General features: G+C 35.8%; 2 protein-coding genes across 2 annotated transcripts; one reads left to right on the top strand and one right to left on the bottom strand.

Annotated features, from left to right (window-relative positions):
• The first annotated feature begins 62 nt into the window (after positions 1–62).
• LOC131000190 (DNA polymerase epsilon catalytic subunit A) lies at positions 63–19,919 on the top strand. Its single transcript, XM_057925973.1, has 49 exons — positions 63–411; positions 500–565; positions 665–724; positions 816–911; positions 1,186–1,346; positions 1,420–1,508; positions 1,614–1,831; positions 2,373–2,459; positions 2,543–2,677; positions 3,135–3,257; positions 3,717–3,800; positions 4,995–5,159; positions 5,430–5,606; positions 6,096–6,209; positions 6,872–6,976; positions 7,594–7,712; positions 7,807–7,948; positions 8,033–8,127; positions 8,295–8,400; positions 8,486–8,565; positions 8,654–8,830; positions 9,039–9,126; positions 9,266–9,346; positions 9,459–9,602; positions 9,897–9,992; positions 10,357–10,557; positions 10,834–10,888; positions 10,978–11,120; positions 11,206–11,666; positions 11,791–11,914; positions 12,007–12,204; positions 12,301–12,375; positions 13,253–13,443; positions 13,561–13,741; positions 13,819–13,883; positions 14,432–14,564; positions 14,649–14,750; positions 14,843–14,926; positions 15,060–15,134; positions 15,280–15,339; positions 15,436–15,698; positions 15,767–15,815; positions 16,241–16,401; positions 16,555–16,621; positions 17,222–17,368; positions 17,779–17,946; positions 18,031–18,234; positions 18,990–19,096; positions 19,313–19,919. The coding sequence occupies exons 1-49, from the start codon at positions 247–249 to the stop codon at positions 19,677–19,679; spliced, it is 6,654 nt and encodes a 2,217-aa protein (XP_057781956.1). The 5' UTR covers positions 63–246; the 3' UTR covers positions 19,680–19,919.
• A 143-nt stretch (positions 19,920–20,062) lies between these two features.
• LOC131000191 (uncharacterized) lies at positions 20,063–21,925 on the bottom strand. Its single transcript, XM_057925974.1, has 2 exons — positions 21,226–21,925; positions 20,063–21,135 (listed from the first exon to the last, which is right to left on the bottom strand). The coding sequence occupies exons 1-2, from the start codon at positions 21,645–21,647 to the stop codon at positions 21,078–21,080; spliced, it is 480 nt and encodes a 159-aa protein (XP_057781957.1). The 5' UTR covers positions 21,648–21,925; the 3' UTR covers positions 20,063–21,077.
• Between the last annotated feature and the right edge of the window lie 1,207 nt (positions 21,926–23,132).

The following is a 23,132-nucleotide window of genomic DNA, read 5'->3' as shown; positions in this document are numbered from 1 at the left end:
CCCAGATCGAATAGGGGTAATACCGTCAATTCAGATACCCCAAGCCTCGAGCGCGGGAAACAGATCCTCTGCCCTCACAGTCTCCCCGCTTCTCTCTCCCTCTCTTCACTCTCTTGTCCTGCTTTCAACTTTCTCTTTCTACTAATCCATCTCCATATTCTACTTCGTAGTTCTAACATTTTATTTTTCACACTTTTATTTCACTTGATTAATTTTCATTTTGAGATATACGAGTTTCCTGTAAAGATGATGAATGGCAGCGACAACAGGAGGAAAGATCGGTGGGAATCTCGTATTTCAAAGAAGCAGCAGCTGATTCTAAATGCAGAGGAGCAGCTTGAATCCAAGCTCGGATTCGATCTCTTTACCGAAGGCGATAAGCGCCTGGGCTGGTTACTTACTTTGGCCTCTGTGAGCATTCTCAATTCACCCAATTTCTCCTCATTTTTGATTAATTTTGGATTCATCTTTTGAGATTTGTTGTGGTTTCTCAATATAGTCGTCTTGGGAGGACCGGGAAACTAGTAAGGTGTACAGTTGCGTCGATTTGTATTTTGTTTGCCAGGTAAAGCTTTCAATTTTTTCAAGAGGAATTCTGAAGTAATTTGTTTGGAGTAAAATTTGGTTGTTTCTTATTTATGTCTATTGAATGTTTTGCGTGTAGGATGGTTCAATGTTTAAGGCGAAGTATAAGTTTCGGCCTTATTTTTATGCTGCCACCAAGGTATTCGAATGCTGTAAATAAGATTGCTCTAAAGAGCGACTTTCCTATCCTTGACTATCAAATGATAGGGTTTACAACAATGTTGTCGTAGGATAAAATGGAAACCGATGTTGAGGCGTATTTGAGAAGGCGTTATGAGGGCCAAATTGCAGATATTGAAATTGTAGAGAAAGAAGATCTTGATCTTGTAAGTAAAATATGACCTTTATTATATTTTCACAGATGTTAATTTCCTCATCTTAACTCGTTATGTTAGATATACAAACATTGCTTGTTATTATTCTCCCATTTGTTTGGAGCTCAATATTCTTACCTGTTCTGCAACCTTATCTTCATTAAGTTAAACATGTTTGTTTTCCTATCCTGTTATTACGTAACCTTTTTTTTATGTACCCAAGATTGAGTATGTACCATAATGTATACTGAAAATACTATGTTCTGAATCACTCCAATTGTCACAGAAAAATCACCTGTCTGGTCTGCACAAGTGCTATTTAAAGATATCTTTTGATACTGTTCAACAATTGATGCAAGTAAAGAAAGATCTTGTTCATGTTGTTGAAAGAAACAAAGCAAAGTTGGATGCCGAGGATGCATATGAGTCCATATTGGCAGGGAAAAGGTAATGCCTGTCTTCTTTTGATAAAGTCATAACAATGAGCACTGTCTGATCTGAAGATGTTTTGATTGAGCAGCAAACAACGGCTCCAAGATTTCATAGATTGTATCAATGATCTTCGTGAATTCGATGTACCTTATCATGTTCGCTTCGCAATTGACAAAGGTAATTCTATATACATATTTGTGGATTTTCTATCTTATTATCCGAGTGAATAACCAATTTACAAATATGTCACGTCTAATGCATTCTTGAGTTCACATGATTCAGATATAAGGTGTGGACAGTGGTATGATGTAAGTGTGTCCAGTGCTGGGATTTTAGTAGAAAGGAGAACAGATCTGTTGCAACGTGCAGAAGTTCATGTCTGTGCTTTTGATATTGAGACTACAAAGCTGCCTTTAAAATTTCCAGATGCTGAATATGATTCAATCATGATGATTTCATACATGATTGATGGCCAAGGGTACCTCATCATTAATAGAGAGGTATATGAGCAGACCAAATATATTTCACATCCATGTTTTTCATGGCTTATCTTAGGTTGAAGATAAGAGTTGTTCTCTTTCCCCCTCTCCCCTTTTTCTCTAAAGGGAGGGTGATCGAGGAAAATGTGGATCCTAAAATCTTATAATTGAAATTTGAAAAAGATTTTGAAAAGTATTTTAAAACACTCCAGTATTTCATATAAAAGTACCTAACTTCTGTAAGAGATGAATAGTAGTTTGCAAGAAATTCAAATAAACTGAGATTGTAATCTTGAGTTTTTACTAGAAGTTTGATCATAGTTATTGTTTCTGTTACGAAAATTAGATAAAGTCTGAATTCTGGAATCTCTCTTTTTTTTTTAGCAGTACCATCAGACTTGCTGTGCTAGATCTATGACCTTATTTCAATCGTACCCTAGTCCAAGTGCAACGCTTTAGTTTGTGAAAATATAAAGTGTTTTACACAAGTTAGCTTGTTAGCTGATTAATTTTTGTGATTGTGCTATAACTGACAATTAGTTGCATTGGCAAAATATTGCAGTGTGTTGGGGAGGATATAGAGGATTTGGAGTACACTCCTAAACCAGAGTTTGAAGGTTGTTTCAAAGTGAAAAATGTTAAAGATGAGGTAGTAATGGCTTTTGATGTTTCTATTATACATTTAAAACATATATATCTTTTAATTATCTATGACTCTGGGAATTATCACAGAAAGGACTTCTTAGCCTGTGGTTTGCCCATATGCAAGATGTAAAACCTGGTATATACGTGACATACAACGGAGACTTTTTTGATTGGCCATTCCTGGAAACCAGAGCAGCCCATCATGGTTACAACATGAATGAAGTATGTAGCTTATCACTGCTAGCCACATGAAACTTCTTAAGTTTTTTTCAGAATTTTCTGCCTATTAAACTTTTCCATTGACAAATGTGATTAATATAGGATGCAGAAATTTGTAATGCTCTGAAGCTCTATATTTATGTTGCATGGTCAATGAATATTGCATTCTGTCCTCTTACTTGCATGATTGTGGAGATGCTTAAATTAGAAATCACTGACTATTGTGTTTGCATTCAGTTGCACGTTCTCTCTAAAGCCTTAACTGGTACTCATTAACAACTAGAAATCACTTATTTAATGTTCTATAAATTTCAAGTACTGGTATCTGTTGTTTTAGCGGATTGATGGCATAGTCCTGATAGCTATTGCATCCATTTATTTGCAAGTTCATTTTCCCGTACTAAAAATCCAAGCTATTAGAGTCTTGTTTCTCTGCTCTTTTGTAACTTATGAACCGCAGGAACTTGGATTTCGATGTGACAAACTTCAAGGTGAATGTCGTGCCAAATTTGCTTGCCACCTGGATTGTTTTGCTTGGGTTAAACGTGATAGTTATCTCCCTCAAGGCAGCCAAGGCTTAAAGGTGCAACTCCCTTATTCAACTTCTGGTTTTAGATTCTCCCCTCTTGCCTTTTATTTCCTAATTGCATATGGTTTTCCATCTAATGGATTTATATTTTTATTTTCATCAACATTCTACAATTTTACCTGCCTTGCAGACATCCTTCTCTTTCCAGTTTTCAATTACTGAAATTTTGTTTTATTCCATTTTCCAATACATACCGTTTTATATCATAATGGCATCAGCCAGAGGATTTTTCTGATCATGATATAGCTAAAAATACGAGTTTTCTGATTCTGTACAGTCACCTACATATAATTAAAATGACACTTGTTCATTGTTTCTGGGATTTCATCTCGCGTTTATCGTGTTGAAACGACACACTCATGTGACTTCTGAATTTGAATCATGTAACTCATGTGATTTATTCTTCTTTCCATAATATGTCCAGATAACAATCTTAACTCTTTACCATTTCAGGCTGTGACAAAAGCCAAATTGGGCTACGATCCTTTAGAAGTCAATCCTGAGGATATGGTTCGCTTTGCAAAAGAAAGGCCGCAGGTATGTTCTAGTTGACATTATATACTGACACTATTATGTAATATTGATTGGAGAAGATCAATGTTGTTATAGAGCTTGTTTTTCAGCTTTAGCAATATAGTTTTTCAAAATATTATCAATAATGACTAAGACTTATCTGTAAATAGAGGAGAATTACTAGGTTCAGAGGTAGGTGGTAAATTTGGTGGAACTTTCTTGTTCTATTCTGGGGGCTGATTCTAGACAACACAAGTAGACACAATGCATGTGCATGCAACTGTATCAGTTGCAGACTGAAGCTGGTTTCACGTTCTGACGTTCATAACTGTTTTGATTTTTATTTTATTCGTAAAATTGTCAAAGGTGAAGCTGTAGTATCATACAATCGATTAAGTGATCAGATAGAGCTCTTGAGTAGCTTGATGGTGATTTCCTTTCATAAAGATTCTCTTTGGGTTAAAGGTGAACTACTAAATTGACAGTGATTCCTTGAATCTATGTGGTTGACTTCAAAGTTAAAATTCAACAAGGATCCCATCTGTTTCCAGTGCTGTTCTTTAATATTGAACTGTTACGGAACTGGACTAAAAAGATAAGACAGTACACTATTTCTAGTCAACAACAGCCACCACTGAACTGCTTAGCATACTTTTCTTAATATTTTTTCTCTATTATAAGGCTGGTTTAATTTTCTCGACAATGTTCAGACAAGCTATGTAAGCTTGTCTTGGTCTACCTTGTGTTTTTTTTTTTTGATTGGGCAGTCAAACAAATCTCAGGGACTTAAGGATTGTACTACAATCTCATGGATTTGGAGTTATACTACTTAAGTTTTTAGCTTTCAGCTTTGTGCTACCGTTCCTAGGTAAACCCATCCTTGTGTTCTTGATCAGTTAAATCACGAGCTAAGAATTTCCAGTACGTCTCAATCTATCTAGGTATTATTGACTGTTCTGCAATTTCTTAGAGGAACTGGCACCGGCATTGTTTCTGCCGATTGGTATTTGGTATATTTTACCCCCCCCCCTCCCCCCAAGATAACTGGAGGCATTTAAGAATCAAGAATCCCTTATTCGTCCATCCAGAAAACAATAAGATCAGAATCCTGCATAGGAATGTGCCTAATCAGTAATCAGTATTAGGACAAACTAACTGTGTTTCGTGTGGGATACTCCACTAATCCTCTTCTTTGTTTACATTGTTGTAACTTTGCAGATGATGGCATCATATTCTGTTTCTGATGCTGTTGCAACTTACTACCTGTATATGACATATGTACACCCCTTTATTTTCTCCTTAGCAACCATAATTCCGATGCCACCAGATGAAGTTCTACGAAAAGGAAGTGGGACTCTCTGTGAAATGCTTCTTATGGTCCAGGTGAATCATTGAAGCCCTATACATTATGCTTTATGTTGGAACTGTGGGTCCTTGATGCTTTCAGTTTCACAAGCTTTGTTCTTCATTGACTGGATTTCTGCTTTGAATTATTTGTCTTTTGTGCTTCTAGCTTCTCCATCTTCTAAAATCTTTTCCAACCCAATGAGTATCAGATAAAACAGGAAACATCAGATAAGCCGTTTAGCTCCCTTGACCTCTTTTAAACTATGCGGTGATACCTTTGTTTTTTTTTTCTTTTTAATCTTGCAGGCATACAAAGCTAATGTTATCTGCCCTAATAAACACCAATCTGATCCGGAGAAATTTTACCACAATCAGCTCCTTGAGAGTGAGACATACATTGGGGGACATGTGGAATGCCTGGAAAGTGGAGTTTTTAGATCTGATCTTCCAACAAGTTTCAAACTCGATCCAGCTGCTTATGAGGTGATCATATATCTCAGCTCCTCTCAGATATAAATATTTGTGTTCATTGTTACAATACCCCTTTATCAGAAGGGTGTCTGCAAAAGATGGAGCAATCTTAAGTGAAACAGTGCAATTCTTTTATCTGATGCATATCGTGAAAGGCAATACAGTCATTCTTTGGAATTCTGAACATTATTATATCTCATTTCTTGACTAAGGAAATGCCTCAGCATACACTTTTACAAATGTTGATTGTTTTCAAAATATTCTATAACTGATTGATTGAATATTAAAGTTACTGAATCGTCTAGTTTGGCTGCTGACTGCTATGTCTATTTAGAAAGTTGTGATATATTATATACATATGATGCCAAAAGAAAACATACTAGGAGGTGGATTATAGTTGTTGGATGATTTGTGCTCACTTTTCGAGTCTGCAATGGCTTGTAACCTGCAAGAATTTTTCCTTATAAATGTTACTGAAGTAGGAATAAATTATCCTTACAGCAATTACTAGAAAATCTAGACCGGGACCTGCAATATGCTATCATAGTGGAGGGAAAGATGGATCTGGAATCAGTTTCAAATTATGACGAAGTTAAGAATGCCATTTGGGAAAAGGTAATGTGTCCTTGTCTATGTGAAGCATTCTGTAAAGCAGTAAGACTGGTTTATTTTGCTTCATCCTTATATTTAATATTATCGAAGAGGAGAAGTTTGTCATCTGAGCTATTGTTATTTTAAGTCTTTTATCATCTGAACTATTCCTTTTTTCTCCCTTTTTTGCTATCACCATCTGAACTAGTCAATCTTTGTAGTCACTATCTAGAGCCCACCGCAGGTAGAGTATTCCATCTTCCCTTATGTGCACAGTATATTTGGTCTTAAAAAAAGAACGGAAAAAAAAGGTTTTGAAGGGGGAAGTCCAAAAGCCTCTATATAGTTTGGAATTACCTTATATCGATTTTCATCATAAAAAGTTAGATGCTTCCCCATGTGCTACAGACATACCTAGATATTGGGAGTTGTGCATGATCTTGTCGTAGAAAATATTAAAATTGTGCAAATTGAGATGGTTGTGTATGTAAAACTTAATACAAATATTGTGTCTGTGTGGGTAGGAAAATGCGTGTATTAATGTGTATGACAATTATGTGTTTGTTCAAATCTTCTGAAATCTCTTTTTTGCTATTATCATCTTCAAGTTTTTACCAAGTTGCATAGCCTATTACACTGCCATGTGACCTGCAAAGTTTTGTCTGCTTCTGTCCTTCAATGTGCAGCTGGTGAAACTGCGAGATGACCCAATATGTGAAGAATTTCCGCTCATATATCATCTTGATGTTGCTGCTATGTATCCAAACATCATTTTGACAAACAGGCTTCAGGTAATGAAAAAAATGGTTCCATCTAGCACATCTCTCATTATGAACTTTACTTCGTTGTGCAATTTAGTATTATACGCAAAGGAGAAAACATAGATGCACGGATCAAACTACATTTGATCCTATCATCTGAAGATGATCCATGACCAACTAGGTTAGTAATGTTCCATCCTATTCTGGGAAAATGATCTAATAACCAATTAGCTATGAAATGGAGACAAGCTGCCGTGTTTCCTAAGTCTATCATATGAATCATGAAATTCAAACAAAGCATATTCTTTTTGTTATAAATGTTTTTCTTATGTTATTTCTTATGTGCGCAATTAGCCCTCTCTGAAGCTTCCATGTTTTGAAGCTTCTGTATGGTAAATGCAGTATTTAATATTTTATCACAATATATTACACGATCTCTAATTTATTGTGTGGGTGCTATGCTCAAGAGCCATGGGAAAGTTTCTGTATGATGGATTCATGCGACAATAATTAACAAATGTTGCTTTCTAAGTTCATTTAGGTTGATATCTACTTTGTAAGCCATAATATGACCATATTATCATAATCAAGATGGCATTCGACTTAACATGCTGTTCTACTTATGTTTCTCCTCTCTCAAATTGCAGCCACCTTCAATTGTTACGGATGAAATATGCACTGCATGCGATTTTAATCGTCCTGGGAAAAATTGCCTTAGGACGCTTGAATGGGTTTGGCGTGGAGAGACATACACAGCAAAGAGAAGGTTTGATTAGTATTCCTCTATTATTTAGTGAATCAAGTAAAAAACTGTCATCATTAATTTTTTAATTAACTTGTTTGCATTATATTGATACCAGTGATTATTATCATATAAAGAGGCAAATTGAGTCTGAGTTTGTTGATGGCATGAATGGAAAATTATCCAACTCTTTCCTTGACCTGCCTAAAGCAGAACAACAATTGAGACTAAAGGATAGACTAAAAAAATACTGCCAAAAGGTATGTCTTTATCCTTGCCCACATCCCTTTATTCGGCAAGTGCTTGTAAACAGATTTTAGAGATAGTTTTTCTTCATCTTTTAGGCATATAAAAGGGTGCTGGATAAACCTATTACTGAACTTCGAGAAGCAGGGATCTGCATGCGTGAAAACCCATTCTATGTTGACACTGTCCGCAGGTAGGTGTCTAAAATATTCTGTCAAAATTCTTTTTGAAAGTTTCAATCCACTATTTCACACGTACTCTTTGAGGAGCTTTCACATCCTTATTAACCTTATGATGGAAATTTCAAGCCAAGTTGCCATACTCAAGATTGTACTCTTTTATTTTTGTTTTTTGGTTAAGCTTTCGAGATAGAAGGTATGAATACAAAGGGCTTAATAAGGTTTGGAAGGGAAAGTTGTCCGAAGCAAAAGCCAGTGGGAATTCTATCAAAATCCAGGAAGCACAAGTATCTATCTCTCTTGGTCCTGTTTACAATAATGTAAAGTTGTTGTGGAAGTAAGACTCTAACTCTGATGCCATTATATTTTCAGGACATGGTTGTGCTTTATGATTCATTGCAACTTGCCCATAAGTGCATTCTCAACTCCTTCTATGGATATGTTATGCGCAAGTATGTTGCTAGACTGCCATTTTATTGGATTCCTGTCTTTCATATAAATCTTCTGTGCTCTTACATGGTGAAACTCTAAATTTCCTAGGGGTGCAAGATGGTATTCCATGGAAATGGCTGGGGTTGTTACGTATACTGGAGCTAAAATAATTCAGAATGCACGCTTACTGGTTGAAAGAATTGGGAGGCCTCTTGAGTTAGACACTGATGGTATTTGGTGTTGTTTACCAGGATCATTCCCAGAGAACTTCACATTTAAGACAAAGTATGTTTAGTTGTAGAAATGTTTGACTGCTTTTATAAATTCACCTCTCAAAATCATTTAATTTTTGAGTAGATGTGGATGAATTGAAGTTGCAACATCATGTTTGAGTAGTTACTTGCTTATGGTGTGGATCTTTTGTCAAATTATTTTCTCATGCACAAATGTGGTTCCAAGAGATGCTGACCATATTTTTGGAACATATAATCAGAGACTCAAAGAAGAAGCTGACAATTTCATATCCCTGTGTCATGCTAAATGTGGATGTGGCTAGAAACAACACCAATGATCAATACCAGGTTAGTAAATAAACCTTCACTTTGTATTTCCGTAAGTTCTGTTATAACTTTGTAATTTCCTAATGGTTTGTCATTAACGTTGGGCAGGAGAAGTAAAATTCATATAACTGACATAAGAACCAACTACTGTTTCTTGCAGAATCTAAAAGATCCTTTCAGTAAGACATATACAACGCATAGTGAGTGCTCAATTGAGTTTGAGGTGGATGGACCATATAAGGTGATGCCGAGTGAACGCATGAAAACCATGAATTTGTGCTCTTATCTGTGATTGTATCTGTTAACTTGTCTTATTATATTACTGAAGAACATCTGTAAACTTATGCTTATAGGCAATGATTATACCAGCTTCCAAGGAGGAAGGGATTTTGATTAAGAAACGCTATGCAGTTTTCAATGATGATGGTACCCTAGCTGAACTCAAGGGTTTTGAGATCAAGCGAAGAGGTGAGCTGAAGCTCATCAAAGTTTTCCAGGTAAATCCGTAAGCAGTGCAGTGGCCCTTGCTATGATATTTGGAGAAGTAGCCTATTTTTCTCCGTTTCCCCATCATCCATGTTGATGCTTTTGTGGTAATTTATCCTTAGTCGTGTCTAGCACCTAGGATTTTTCGTTATCTTAATCATGATGATATGTTATACCTTGTAGTCACTTTATTTTTAATTATCTTAACCCCTCCCAAACCCCAAGCTGTTTTATTTTTAAAGCAGCTAATTTTCATCCGTTCCTGAATTTTCTCCGAGTTAACTGAATTGTTTTACTTTTTGTAGGCTGAGCTTTTTGATAAGTTCCTTCACGGGGGAACATTAGAAGAATGTTATTCAGCTGTTGCTGCTGTTGCAAATCGTTGGCTTGACCTTCTTGATGTATGTTACTAAGTTTGATAATGACTTCTTTCAACATGTTGAATGAAAGACTGCAATATACATTTCCAACATGGTTATTTATCAAAGTTTTATCTCAATCTAATTATCAACATGGTTTACCTTACTTTCATTTTTTGATGTTTTGGCTTGTTCTGAATAGTATAGACTGCATTTCCTTTGAGAATAGGAAAAGTACTCTGGAGTATGTTTGACATATTTCAAGTACAGCAAAGCATTGTCTCGAACATGGTGTAGCTTTTATTTTGACTTTATTCATCAGCAACTGTGTATTTCTTCTCCTATATAACTAAAAACTCAGCTGCAATTCCATGAGATTCATCATCTAAATATCTTATAATTTCAGAACCAAGGGGAGGACGTCGCAGATATTGAATTGCTTGATTATATATCAGAATCAAGCACAATGAGCAAGTCCTTAGCAGACTATGGTCAACAAAAGTCATGTGCAGTAACCACAGCAAAGCGGTTAGCTGATTTCCTCGGGGATGCAATGGTTAAAGATAAAGGATTGCGCTGTCAGTATATTGTTGCGTGTGAACCAAAGGTACAAAATTCGTAATACTAATACTATGAGATGGCCTTCAAAACCACAAAATGCAGCTTTCTGTTTCTTGTTCTCTTCATTATATTTAGCTTCTATGAGACGAAAAAAAGAATAGCATTTTAGGAATTGGTCTGAATGCAATGTAATATTCTAATGTGCTTTTGGATAGATACTTATTAATTGTAAAGAATAGCTTTTACTCAAGAATTGGTCTGAATGCACTGAATAAAACATTATTTGCTTAAAAGATTATTGACACGCCGCCACATTGAACAGGGAACCCCAGTAAGTGAGCGCGCTGTTCCTGTTGCAATTTTTGAGACTGAACCAGGTTTGATATTTAGAGTTTTCTCTTGTTAGTTTTTGTAATTTAATCTCTACACAAAAGAAGTGCTTAGCTGGTATAAAAATGGGCTACAGAAATTATGAAGTTTTATGTGAAGAAATGGTGCAAAGTCTCATCAGATGTTGGCATCCGGTCAATCATTGATTGGTCATACTACAAGCAAAGGCTTAGTTCAGCTATTCAAAAAATAATCACAATCCCAGCTGCCATGCAAAAGGTGATACTAGTTACTGCTGCTGAGAAATCTATTTCCCTTTTTCAAACCCGCTCCCTTTTCTGAGCTGGAATCTCATATTTGTCAGGTTGCAAACCCTGTCCCAAGGGTTGTTCATCCTGATTGGTTGCACAAGAAAGTTAAAGAAAAAGATGACAAGTTTCGCCAACGAAAGTTGGTTGATATTTTCAGCCGGAAAGAAAAAGATGATGCTGTGGGATTGAGCGGTAATCCTCAAGCTAATGGTCACTCTACAGATGGACAGAATATTACAGACATGGAAGACTTTAGATCTGGAAAAACTCCTCGCGTGAGGCCTCAACCTATTGTTCGTTCATATGCCATCCATAATGAACAGCATCAAGTTGAAACAAGTAATCTTGTAGAAAGTGCGCAGCAAAATGATAGAGAAACTGGGCATAAGCAGTCAACTCATCCATTGCAAAAGGCTCCTGAAGAGACTATCGATAGAGATGTCGACTATCAAGGATGGTTGGAGTCAAGGAAGAGAAAGTGGAGAGGGACTCGGGAAAAAAGGAAACGTCAACGGTATTCTTCATCATAACTAATGCTTTATATGAATTCTTCCTGTAACATTTTCATAATGGGGTTGTAAGTAAGTTCTAAGTGTTAATTCACTGTTGATTTTGTTTGTTAAATTCTACTTTGGCAGGTTAAATCTTATTAATAATGCGGAGGTTCCCAGTAGCGCTGCCAATTACAAACAGGCTCCAGGTGTTGGGGTGAATTCATATTTCCAGAGGCATGACTTAGCGCTCACCCGTTGCTATTGGCAGGTGATGCATTTTTTAAGAATAATTTGTTTTGTAAATTTTCAGTTGCTTTCTATTTCCCTCCATTAGCTGAATACGATCCTTCTTTTTGTCAGATTATTCAGCTTGAACCAAGTGGACAACATGGCCATTTTGTTGCTTGGGTAGTTGTAGAAGGAGCAATGCGTAAGATCCCCATATTAGTTCCCAGAGTATTCTACCTCAACTCTAAGGCGCCTGTAACAGAAGAATTCCCCGGAAGGCGTGTAAACAAGATTCTTCCCCACGGACACCAAAGCTACAACCTAATTGAGGTACACCTTCTATAGTTTACATGAGTGATGTTCTACTAACAGAAGTCAACTTTTAAGTAATGATGTTGTATTGTAACATTGCATTTCTTTTATAAGGTCATAATTGATGAAGACCAATTTAGGACCGAAAGCAAGAAATTGGCCGCTCACCTTGCAGATCCTGAAGTTGAGGTATCTTTTTTCTAGTCCCGAATCATTTGCTGCTTGCTCCCTTGAAGTACTTGTCCAGACACTTCAGTGCAAGATGTTAATGCTAACCTGCACAATTTCTCTGAACTTTGAAACTTCTTCTGAGGTCTTTTGACTTAATAACATTTCACTAACATCAGAGATTCCCTACTTCTGTATTTATTGCTATAGAAAGATAAAAAAAAAAAAAATCAAAATTCTCAGAGGATCATATAGTCACTTAATGGTTAAAGGAGTCAATTGCATCAAAATAACTGTCTGGATGTGATACTTACAGTTCTCCCATAGCGAGGCCCATTTCATATTACGACAAACTTTCTGCTATATCAAACAAAAGCACACTTTATTTGCAGTCTCTTGTAGGTTGAAACTTGAATAGAAATCCACTTTTCAAGTTTGTTGTATGGCTTCATTATCTACTTAGACCACAATACCACACATAAAACCTCAGGATGAAAAGTTGCAATTACAATTAGTTTTTTCATCCAACTCTCAATTTTAATGATATCCTCATAGCAGAAGTAAAAATTGTATTCATTCCTTTTTATGTACTTTAGCATTTTCTAGAAAGTAGAGGGAGAGAATTGCTATTCTAGTCATGACAACATCATATCAGGCACCTGCTCCAGTGGAGCTGTTTTTATTTATTTATTTTTATCTCGTAATTTTGGTGGGGTTGGGGGTTCAACAATTGTACACTAAGCCTCATTTAATTTGGTGGATAAGGGTGGATTAATAGAATTTATCCAACTTTGTTATGTTATGCCTATGGAAATTGCAATAACCTTATTTGCCTGCTCATAGAGCTAGTCTGGATTTTTCTTTCACATTATGATAATAAGAATGTGAAACTTCTCAGGGAATATACGAAACCAAGATTCCACCGGAGTTTAATGCCATCCTTCAGATTGGCTGTGTCTGTAAAGTGGATAAATCAGCCAAAAAAAGAAACTTCCAAGATGGCTGGAGTATAAGTGAATTGCATATGAAGACAACAACTGAGTGCCCATATATGGAACTTTCATATACTTTCTTCTACTTGTATCATAGGTAAGTCATTGAAAAATAAGTTATATGGCCTAGTTAATGGAACAAATGTGCTCTAGTTAAGGTAATATTGTTGCTATCCAAGTCATGATAAACATTGTGGTTTTCAATTTTCTTCAGCATCTGTGACAGCCGCGCCACGTTTGTTGCATATTTTCCTGCATCAAGCCAAATAGCTGTTGTGGTTGTCAGTCCTTTCCAGAGTAAGGAATTGTCCTCTCAAATGCTAGATAGACAATTTCGTGAAGCTTGCCAAGCATTATCCTTGCAAACTCCAACAAATGAAGGCATTACATTCAAGGTAAAATGCTTGCCAATGCATTTTTTTCACATTAATATATTTATTATTTTTTATCATGTTCTTGCACTCTCTCCTAGGTGGACTATGTTGGGCATGTCAAAGATGCTCAAGGACACTTGCAGAGGATGATAACTGAATACAGGTCTCTCTCATACTCTAATAATCTCAATTCTCTAACTTTTAGGTGGTATTTGCAATCAAGCTTTTTAGTAGTTATATATTCTTCCACGAATAAGACATGCTCGTAACTAGTTTTGAAGAGACCTGTTCCTGTAAAACAAAAGATTTGTATGCTCTAACTATTGAAATGGAAATATTACTGATAATCTTGCATGAAACACAGAAAAGAAGAAATGCGATATTAGCTATCCCTTGTATGTTTTTGGTTATTACAACAGAACATCGTTGGTACCGAAGACCAAAATGTCCAAGTGCTATGCAGGCCTTACATGATGATTATATATTATTTGAATATATATATATATATATATATATATATATATATATTATATATATATATATATATTCACCTCAGTAATAGCCTATAGCCTAAAAGGTTCGGCCAATATATGGCAATGTCTGCATGTCACTAGGACGAGGGTCGGTGAACATTTGCAACTTTTCTCCTGAACTTTTCTTAGCTGTATTTCAATGTATTGATATTTCCCCTATGTGTACTTTCTTTGGCAGACATAGGCATCATGGACCTGTGATCGCTGTTATAGAGTGCCCTAATATTCAGTTATTGAAGTCTGGCATTAGGTCATTGGAAGACTTTCCTTGTGTAACCATACCATCCAATGCTCGTGATAGCCAATATCAGGTGAATCTGAGCGTTGTCTTTGGTTTGTGGGTTTTATTATGTGTTGGTTGTACTAACATTACGCTGCATTCTTTACTTACATAGGCTATTGGTTGGCAAGTAATTGCTGCTAAAATTGGACTACAACGATGTGCTGCATCATCACAATGGTTAAATGAGAGAGTTACACTTTCACGATATGCCCACGTAAAAGCTGCTTCACTCATTACTTGATATATGCTGTATTTTAGTATATTATGTTTTCCAGTTTCCTTATGAAGACAATTATATCTAAACAGGTTCCATTAGGAAATTTTGAAGTTGATTGGCTCATACATACCGCTGATATTTTCTTCTCGAGAGCTTTGCGTGATCAGCAACAGGTTTTTGCCTTCTTTATCTTTGTTAAGATTTACTTTCCTTTCGACCTTTAGTAAAGATTGAAAGAGATAATGAGCCACTTTCCGTCTTATATATTTCATCCTAAGTTCATCGTCATGAAATCTAATCCAACAGGTTCTGTGGATATCTGATAATGGCTTCCCAGACTTGGGAGGCACTAATGAAGATGTACCCTGCTTTATAGATGAGGTAAGTTATTTAGACTTAAGACTGAGTTATATTTTGCTAGAGGGTGGAATTATTTGTATTGGCCAAATTTGGTTAGTGATATTACAGGAAAAATACATCTTCCATTGTTAGATATCAGGGAGTTTATAATGATTCATGTAACCAGGTCAATCAACCTATCCTCACTTATCCTGGTGCATATAGGAAAGTTACAGCTGAGCTTAAGGTATAATTTGCTTATCTCTCGTTCTCCCTTCTTTACTTCAGTTTTCCCCTTTCTCCCTCTGTGTGATTAAAGTAATCTGTGTCTCTTATTTTTTAGATCCATCACCTAACTGTCAATGCTCTTCTCAAAAGTAACCAAGTGAATGAAATGGAAGGAGGGGCATTATTTGGTTTTGACCAGGACATGAATTCATCTTCATCTAATACAGAGAAACAATATTGTTATGATGAGGAAATTTCATGTGCTCCTGCATTTCGTGTTCTGAAACAATTAATCCAAAGATGCCTTGCCGATGCAGTTACATCAGGAAATGTCTTTGCAGATGCTGTATTACAGCATCTCTACCGATGGCTTTGCAGGTTTCTGACTGAACTTTATTCCTACGTATATCATAGTTTTTATACTAACCTCCTTTCACAATTTGCAGTCCGGTATCTAAACTTCATGACCCAGCTCTCCATCGCATGCTTCATAAGGTGATCTCTCTTTCCAGGGAAATAAGTCTTGTTCAATTGATAAAGAAATATGATGGGTTGCATATGAGTCACAACACTGGTATTATAATTTTAAATTGTTTTTCCTATTTCTCGTGTTTTAAACCTCAGCAACAGTGTTCAGCTGACTGCTATTTTTAGGTTTTACTTTTAATTGATCTTTATGTTTGCTTCAAGGGATATTGCATTGCATACAGTTGAGATCTCTTCAACAGTTCCTTTTAGCTAATTTAACTGATGGGTGTTTGCCAATCCAGTGATATCTAAGTTGAGTTGTTGGAATCCACAACTCAAAAGAGAAAATAGATGCTGTTTCACATACTTCAATTTGTGAAAGCATGTTTGTCCATTTTGTAAGGTGCTCAATAAATCTTTACTCAGTGAATAGATGATATCTTCACTGACAGGTTATGCAAAAGGTGTTTGCTTTGCTTTTGGCGGAGTTCCGCAAATTAGGTGCAACTATTGTATTTGCAAGCTTCAGCAGAATTATAATTGATACTGGAAAGTCAGATCTATCTGCCGCAAAAGCTTATTGTGAGAGTGTACTTAAAACTCTTCAAACAAGGTTCGCCTCAACATGTGTTTTGGGACTTATTATATTTATGCGAGTATGTTTGTGGAGGGAGGTGGCTGGGTTGGTGGATTTTGTATATGTGGGCCTCTTTTAAGGGTTGTTTTCTTGGGTGGTGCATGTCATCTCAAACTTCCTTTGTAGCAGGGACTTGTTTGAGTGGATTGAACTCGAGCCTTTCCAGTTTTGGCATTCCTTACTCTTTATGGATCAGGTAAACAATCCATCTTAGTTTGTTGAGAATAAAACATTGATTATTTCAATATTGTAAGATCATGTTACATCTTTGATTGATTGTTGTGATATTATCGATTTGATTGTGGAGTGATTTTCTCTTTTTCTACATTTATCAGTTTTATTTCACCTGAATAGATAGCTGCTCAGTGTAGACTTAGGTTACGTTACGTGAGAATAATATAATTGTTATAGCCCTTGGCATTTGAATATGCTTCTAAAAAATGATTATTACTTCCTCATAGAGCCAAGACATGGAGAAAGCATAATTTGTTTGCCTTCTGAAGAGTAAGGACTTGGACAAGGATTTAAAGCATTTGTATGCCACCAAGTGATTAGGCACCTGGAAAGTGTTATATCCAGCATTTTTAACATGCGACAATATTACAAGAACATTATTCTAGCAATGAACTACCAATTTTAGACACCTATTTAAAATAGGTGTGCAATGCCAGTATTTGTGGGTTAGAAATCAGTGTTTACATCTGGAGATTGATAATATCTATTGTGCAATTGTTTTTTTTTTTTTTTTTTCCTGATACATTAATTTCATTGCCAACTTTTTGTTTCTCAACCTTAGTACAACTATGGTGGAATTCAAGCTAGATCAGAAGATAGATCCACAGAAGAATGTACTAGTGCTGTTGCAGAAAGTGTGTGTGCTGACTCTCAAGTAGATATCGTCTCCAACTGGGCCATAGCTGAAAACTTGACAAAAGCAACTCAGGTAGGCTAATCATCCATGTGAAAGTTAATACTTCTTTATCTTTTCAGGATCAAATTGTCCATCTTTACTTCTGAAGGTTCTTTCGCATCAAAACTTACTCAGAGTTCCCAAAAGAGAAACAAAGAAATATATTAGCCACGAACAGTGTGGACGCTTTAGCAGCTTCACACTCGTGTAACCATTGTTGTTAACAACAACACTACAAATACGTTAGACCAGAAAAATGACCTTAATTAATATCTATCCTTACCTGTTCCCTGAACCTCCTTTCAAATGAAAATATTCTTAGCCATTTAGTTAGGCAAAGACGCTGTCATGCTAGTCCTAAATGAATTCCAGAGTTAGTATCAGCTGCATAATCGTTGCATGTACTGGCGTACTACCTAATCAACTATTTGTCTTTTGTGCAGGATCACTTTATCTTAATTGTATCAGAATTTTTGTATTTTCCATGGAAGTTTGCACAAGAAGAAGCAGAAAAGCGAGCATCTGGCACGGGAGACTTGTGCACTCCATCAATTACAGCTGCAACTGCTGAGATTCTTGAATCACAGAAAACAGAATTCCTGAAGAAAAAGGTAATACTTAATTCATTTAAAGTATGTTCTAAATCCTAACAGTCTAAAATTTAGGACTTGATGATCTAATTCTATGTTCTATAGATTGCATCTGACTTTACAGATAAACTTCTCAAAATTGTATGTGATCCACATCTTCACATAAAAGGAAGAAACAAGTCTGAGAGTGATCCTCCTGAAGGTTTGCATTCTTCAGCCAATGTCCAAAAGGGGGACGCTGCTCTGGATTTCATCAAGTATGTCTGTGCAGTTTTGGCACTTGACCAAAACGTTCAGCATGAAGTTCTGGTACAGACTATCTCTAACATTTTCCCAGTACCAAAAATCTATAAATTTATTATGTATTTCGCTTCTATACTGATCCCTTTCATCACTTCGCTGCAAAAGTACATTACTGCTACCCATCCGTAGCTACTTGCAGATTGCATTTTGGACAAAATGATGTATTATATTTTTAAAAAATGAATGTGCAATGTACATAGGTCTAAGGACATTCGATTTAGAAAATAATTAGTCTTCTATATTTTGCTTTGAATTACAAGGAATACTTTGCTTGATCAGAAGATGTTATTTTTCTGCAATATTTCATGGTTTTGAGAGACAAGGAATCCTTTACTTGATCAGAAGATGTTTTTCTGCAATATTTCATGGTTTTGAGCATTCGCGATTTTATTGGGCATCAGCTCCTTTGATGCCAGATGTTATATATTGTATATTTTCCTTCTTAGCAGGTTTCTATCTGGTCATTTAATCTACTTGCAACTTTTTTAGCACGTTATGCAAGATTCGTATTGTAGCCATCTCTACTTCTAAATAAGTCTAGCTGAACATTTTACATGAGCAATGTCATACATGCGATAGTTGTATATATAGTTCAATTTAGCTATAACAAAATAAATCAGTTGTGATTTCACATGTTTGGATTCATACATGCTGAAGAGCACATAGGAATTATACTCATATGTAGCTCCTCTAGTGATTCTTTGGTTGTTGCAGAATGAAGATGTCTTATTTATGTAATTTGTTTTCTTGGTTTTTGACAGGTCATGAGAAGGAATCTTCTGAAATTGGTCCGTGTAAGAGAATTCGCTCCGGAGGCTGAATTTCATAATCTACAGACATCCTTAACTTTACCAAATGTCATTTGCAGGTAAAAATGGCTGAAGGTTTATGGTTCTGTCGTGCGTCTCTTCTAATCTATAATATCTTTAGAACTGCTGTTTAATGATTATTGTAGTGGTTGAATTGGTCACAGCAGACAGTACTACATAAAGATCTAATATTCCTTAGCTTCTAGTTTTTGAAAAGTAGCATTCATGCTAAGCATCATACCCAAAATTCCTGATTCACATCATTCTGTATGCAGTTACTGCAACGACTGCAGGGATCTAGATCTGTGCCGTGACAGGGGATTAATTGGCCAGGAATGGCGTTGTGGTGTGGCTCAATGTGGGCAAGCTTACGACCGTGAAGTGATGGAGAATGCTCTCCTCCAGATTATTCGCCAGAGGGAAAGGCTGTACCACCTTCAAGACCTGGTGTGCCTCAAGTGCAATCAGATCAAAGCTGCACATTTAGCCGAGCATTGCTCGTGCGCTGGATCATTTGTTTGCAAGGAAGAGTCAGCTGAGTTCTGCAGCAAAATGCAGATTTTCCAGAATGTGGCAGTGGATCAGAAGTTTCAGCTCCTCCAAGAAAGTGTGTCTTGGATCTTACAAACCAAATGGCTGTGATCTGTATATTCTAATATAAGCTTTGGAATAAATTTCAAGAGAATTATTCAGATTCTCTACTTGGAAACTCAAGTTTGACAAGATGAATATAATTCAATTCTAATTGTGTATAAAATTGTCATGTAGCATTGTAGCGTTGGTTGATACAATAGGAGAATACTATTTCGATTCTACTTGTATATAAAAATGTGACACTCTAGTTAGTCTTGTGATATAAAAGCATTATCTTATGCCATTTCATTTGATTTGTGCCTATGTATATTAAAATATTGAAGTGAGCTCCAACTTTAAACCATATTGTACATTTTCTTTTCTTCCACACCCAATTTTGTTTCATTCTTCATATCGGAGGCATTGTATTGCCGAGTACGTTAATTAAATAGAGATTTTCATCAATAATTTTAGACAGGTTGTATGATGATTGTATCATAGATTCACAATTAAACCATATCGTATGAACCTAAAACTTTATTTCTCTATAAATAAAAATTTTATTTTCATAAGAATTGAAGGGTGGCAATCATATAATTTTTGAACTCTCTATCATGTGAATCGAAAATGTTGCGTTTTTTAAGATTTGAAGGTGGGCAAATTTCCTTTCATGAAACTTTTTACACAATTTTGGAAGGTTATTTAAATAGAAGTGATTGATTTATTTAAATAAAATATAATTCTTCATTGAAATGTTGATATGTCCTTTTCAGCTTTCAATAAATTTTATCTTAATTTTTAAAAAATATATATACATGGTTGAAGGTCAAATAAAATTTTTTAATCGTGAGAACTGTGAGATAAATGCACTTAATGGATAAATAACATTACGTATTTAATGCATTTTCATAATATAATTATTTTATACATTCAGTGCATATATTCTCACGATGGTAATTTTTTATTTTTTATTTAACCTTATTACAAGCTATGCACCCTCTCTATTAAGGTTTGGGTTCAATCCTCAATATTCATCTTCCACCAACTAAAAAAAGAAAAGAAAAACTTTTTTTTTTTTGAGGAGAAAAAAGAAAAATATTGAAGTTGGCAAAATGACCAAACTTTAAAAGGGTGATTCTATTCATAGCCCCCATTTTACTCCTCCTTATAGCCCCTTTTAAAATATTATATAATAATTAATTAAAAATTTACTATTTTACCCTAGATTGTATAGCCCAAATTTTATTAAATTTCCTTAATAATTCTCAGCCCAAGAAATGGACATCTCTCTTCTCCCTAACACCCACTGCTGGAAAAGCCCTCCTCTCTCTCCCTTGCGTTTTCCACAACACAGATCAGTCGCCTCCCCTCTAACTCACAAGTTCTGCCGCTGTGGCTCGTCTGAAATCCGGCGAACGGTTCCTCTCTCTGAAAGCGCACAAATGAAGGGAAAAGTCGAGCCCTAGCTTATCCGTCTGAAATCGCCGCTCCGCCGCCCTGCAATTTTAGGCCATCAACTGTTTTACTACAAAGCCAATTGAGCAATTCCGTGTTAGTTAAGAATTCGATTTGTTGATTTCTGCAAGATGTGGCTTAAAGAACGATTGGCACATACTCAGATGAGAAGTTTATGGGAAAATATCTGCAATCTATGATAACTGGGAGAGGCTGGTGGCTGCTGCTGTCAAGAAACAGGAGATATGGGAACTCTGTCATCAACCTTCCAGGAGCACGAGCACTCTCTCTGACTTCTTCCTTTGGTGATCTGACCTTTGACATTTCATGCCTACGCAGTTCATCAAGATCACATCCCAATCTGCTTCTGCTTTCTGAATTTCGCCCTGATTTTGATGTCAAAGATGCAAGCTTGGCTTCTATTGAGTTGCTTGGGGTGGGAACCTTTGGAAGTGCGTGTGTAGCCACAACAGATGCTGAACAAAGATTTGTGGTGAAGAGACTCAAGTCTGCGCCTTCTCTCCGGTGTACATCGATGTCTCGCACCGGAGCTTCTCTCAATCGCTCAGAATTTCCGCTCATAATAGAGCTCGCTCTCTTTTCCCGCGGATTTCCGCCCTTCTCACACCACTAAATTTCGCCGCTTCCATTAGGCGCCGCACCTACTCCTACACTCGTCTGAATCTCTAAATCCTGGTGCAGACACACGCCGCCGCGACATTTCCGGCGTTTCTGGAGACCAGAGACCCTGAAAGGAAAGGGTCAGCTGGTCGGACATCGCTAGTCGGCGGCGTCAATGCTGTCGACGGAGGGGCTATGAAATCAAATGGCAAATGGGGGTTATGAACGCAAATGGCAAATGGGGCTATGAAGTATGAATACAAATAGGGGCGATCAATATTAAGATAGAAAATAAATAGTAAAAAGAAATAGAAATTGAAGTGATGAATTAATTTAAAATTTAATAAGTAAAATTTAGGGGCTATACAATATAGGATAAAATAGTAAATTTTTAATTTATTATTAATAATATTTTAAAAGGGGGCTATAAGGAGTAAAAATGGGGTTATGAATAGAATCACCCCAAATTAATTTGTGCGCGTTTCAAAATTGACTAGGAGGGTGTTTGGCTAAGCTTATCTTGGAACTTATAAGATGTTTCAAGAGTTTATAAAATATAATTTTTAAGAGCTTATAAGTTGTCAAAGTGTTTGGATAATTGAGCTTATAAACTAGAGAGAGAATTTTTTGCTAGAGAGATAATATTTTTTTAGAGAGAGAAAATCGAAGAAAAATGAACTTGAATGATATATGATAAAAATAATAAATTATAGTTGAAAAATAATTGTAAAATGATTGTTGCATATGAGATTATAAAAAAATAAGTTGGGATAGATGAACTTATTTTTTTGAAACCTTATAAGCTCCAGCTCTTGGAGCTTATAAGCTGTTTAGGAGCTTATTTTGTCAAACACTTTGAAGGAGCTTATAAGCTCAGCCAAACATCCTCTAAGTGTTAATTCTATTTTCTATGACTTAGGAAACCATCACTTTTAGTATAATTCAATTCTTTATAGTTTTAATCATTTTATTCTTTAATTGTAACTTTGAATGCTTTAATAAGTATAATTTTAAAATTGTTAATTAGACTTTATAATTATTTTTTATATTTATTTTACAGTTTTTATTTGATAATTGATTATTAGAATTAATTAATTAATTCATAATTAAGGTATATATATATAGGGTTGGGTTCCGGTGGATCCCTATGCTTATAATAGATCCGTAGATCCAAATCTAGACCACACATTTATGACATGTGGCGCATCAAGATGGTGACACGTGGCAAGGCATTTCAAGGCAAAATCTGGAGAGGGGTAAAATTGGAATGTAATTTTCGAAATTCAAAAAAAAAAATTATATTTTCTCAAAATATGTATATTTTAGATGCATAAAGTTTCATACGAGAATGCATGAACTTTCATATAAAAATGCATAAAGTTTCATATAAATATGCATAAGATTTCACCCCACCCCAACCCCACCCCCCACACCCCAGAACCCCAC

Source organism: Salvia miltiorrhiza, chromosome 8 (genome assembly GCF_028751815.1).
Source record: "Salvia miltiorrhiza cultivar Shanhuang (shh) chromosome 8, IMPLAD_Smil_shh, whole genome shotgun sequence".
Lineage (NCBI taxonomy): Eukaryota > Viridiplantae > Streptophyta > Magnoliopsida > Lamiales > Lamiaceae > Salvia > Salvia miltiorrhiza.
This window is presented reverse-complemented; position numbering and strand designations above follow the sequence as displayed.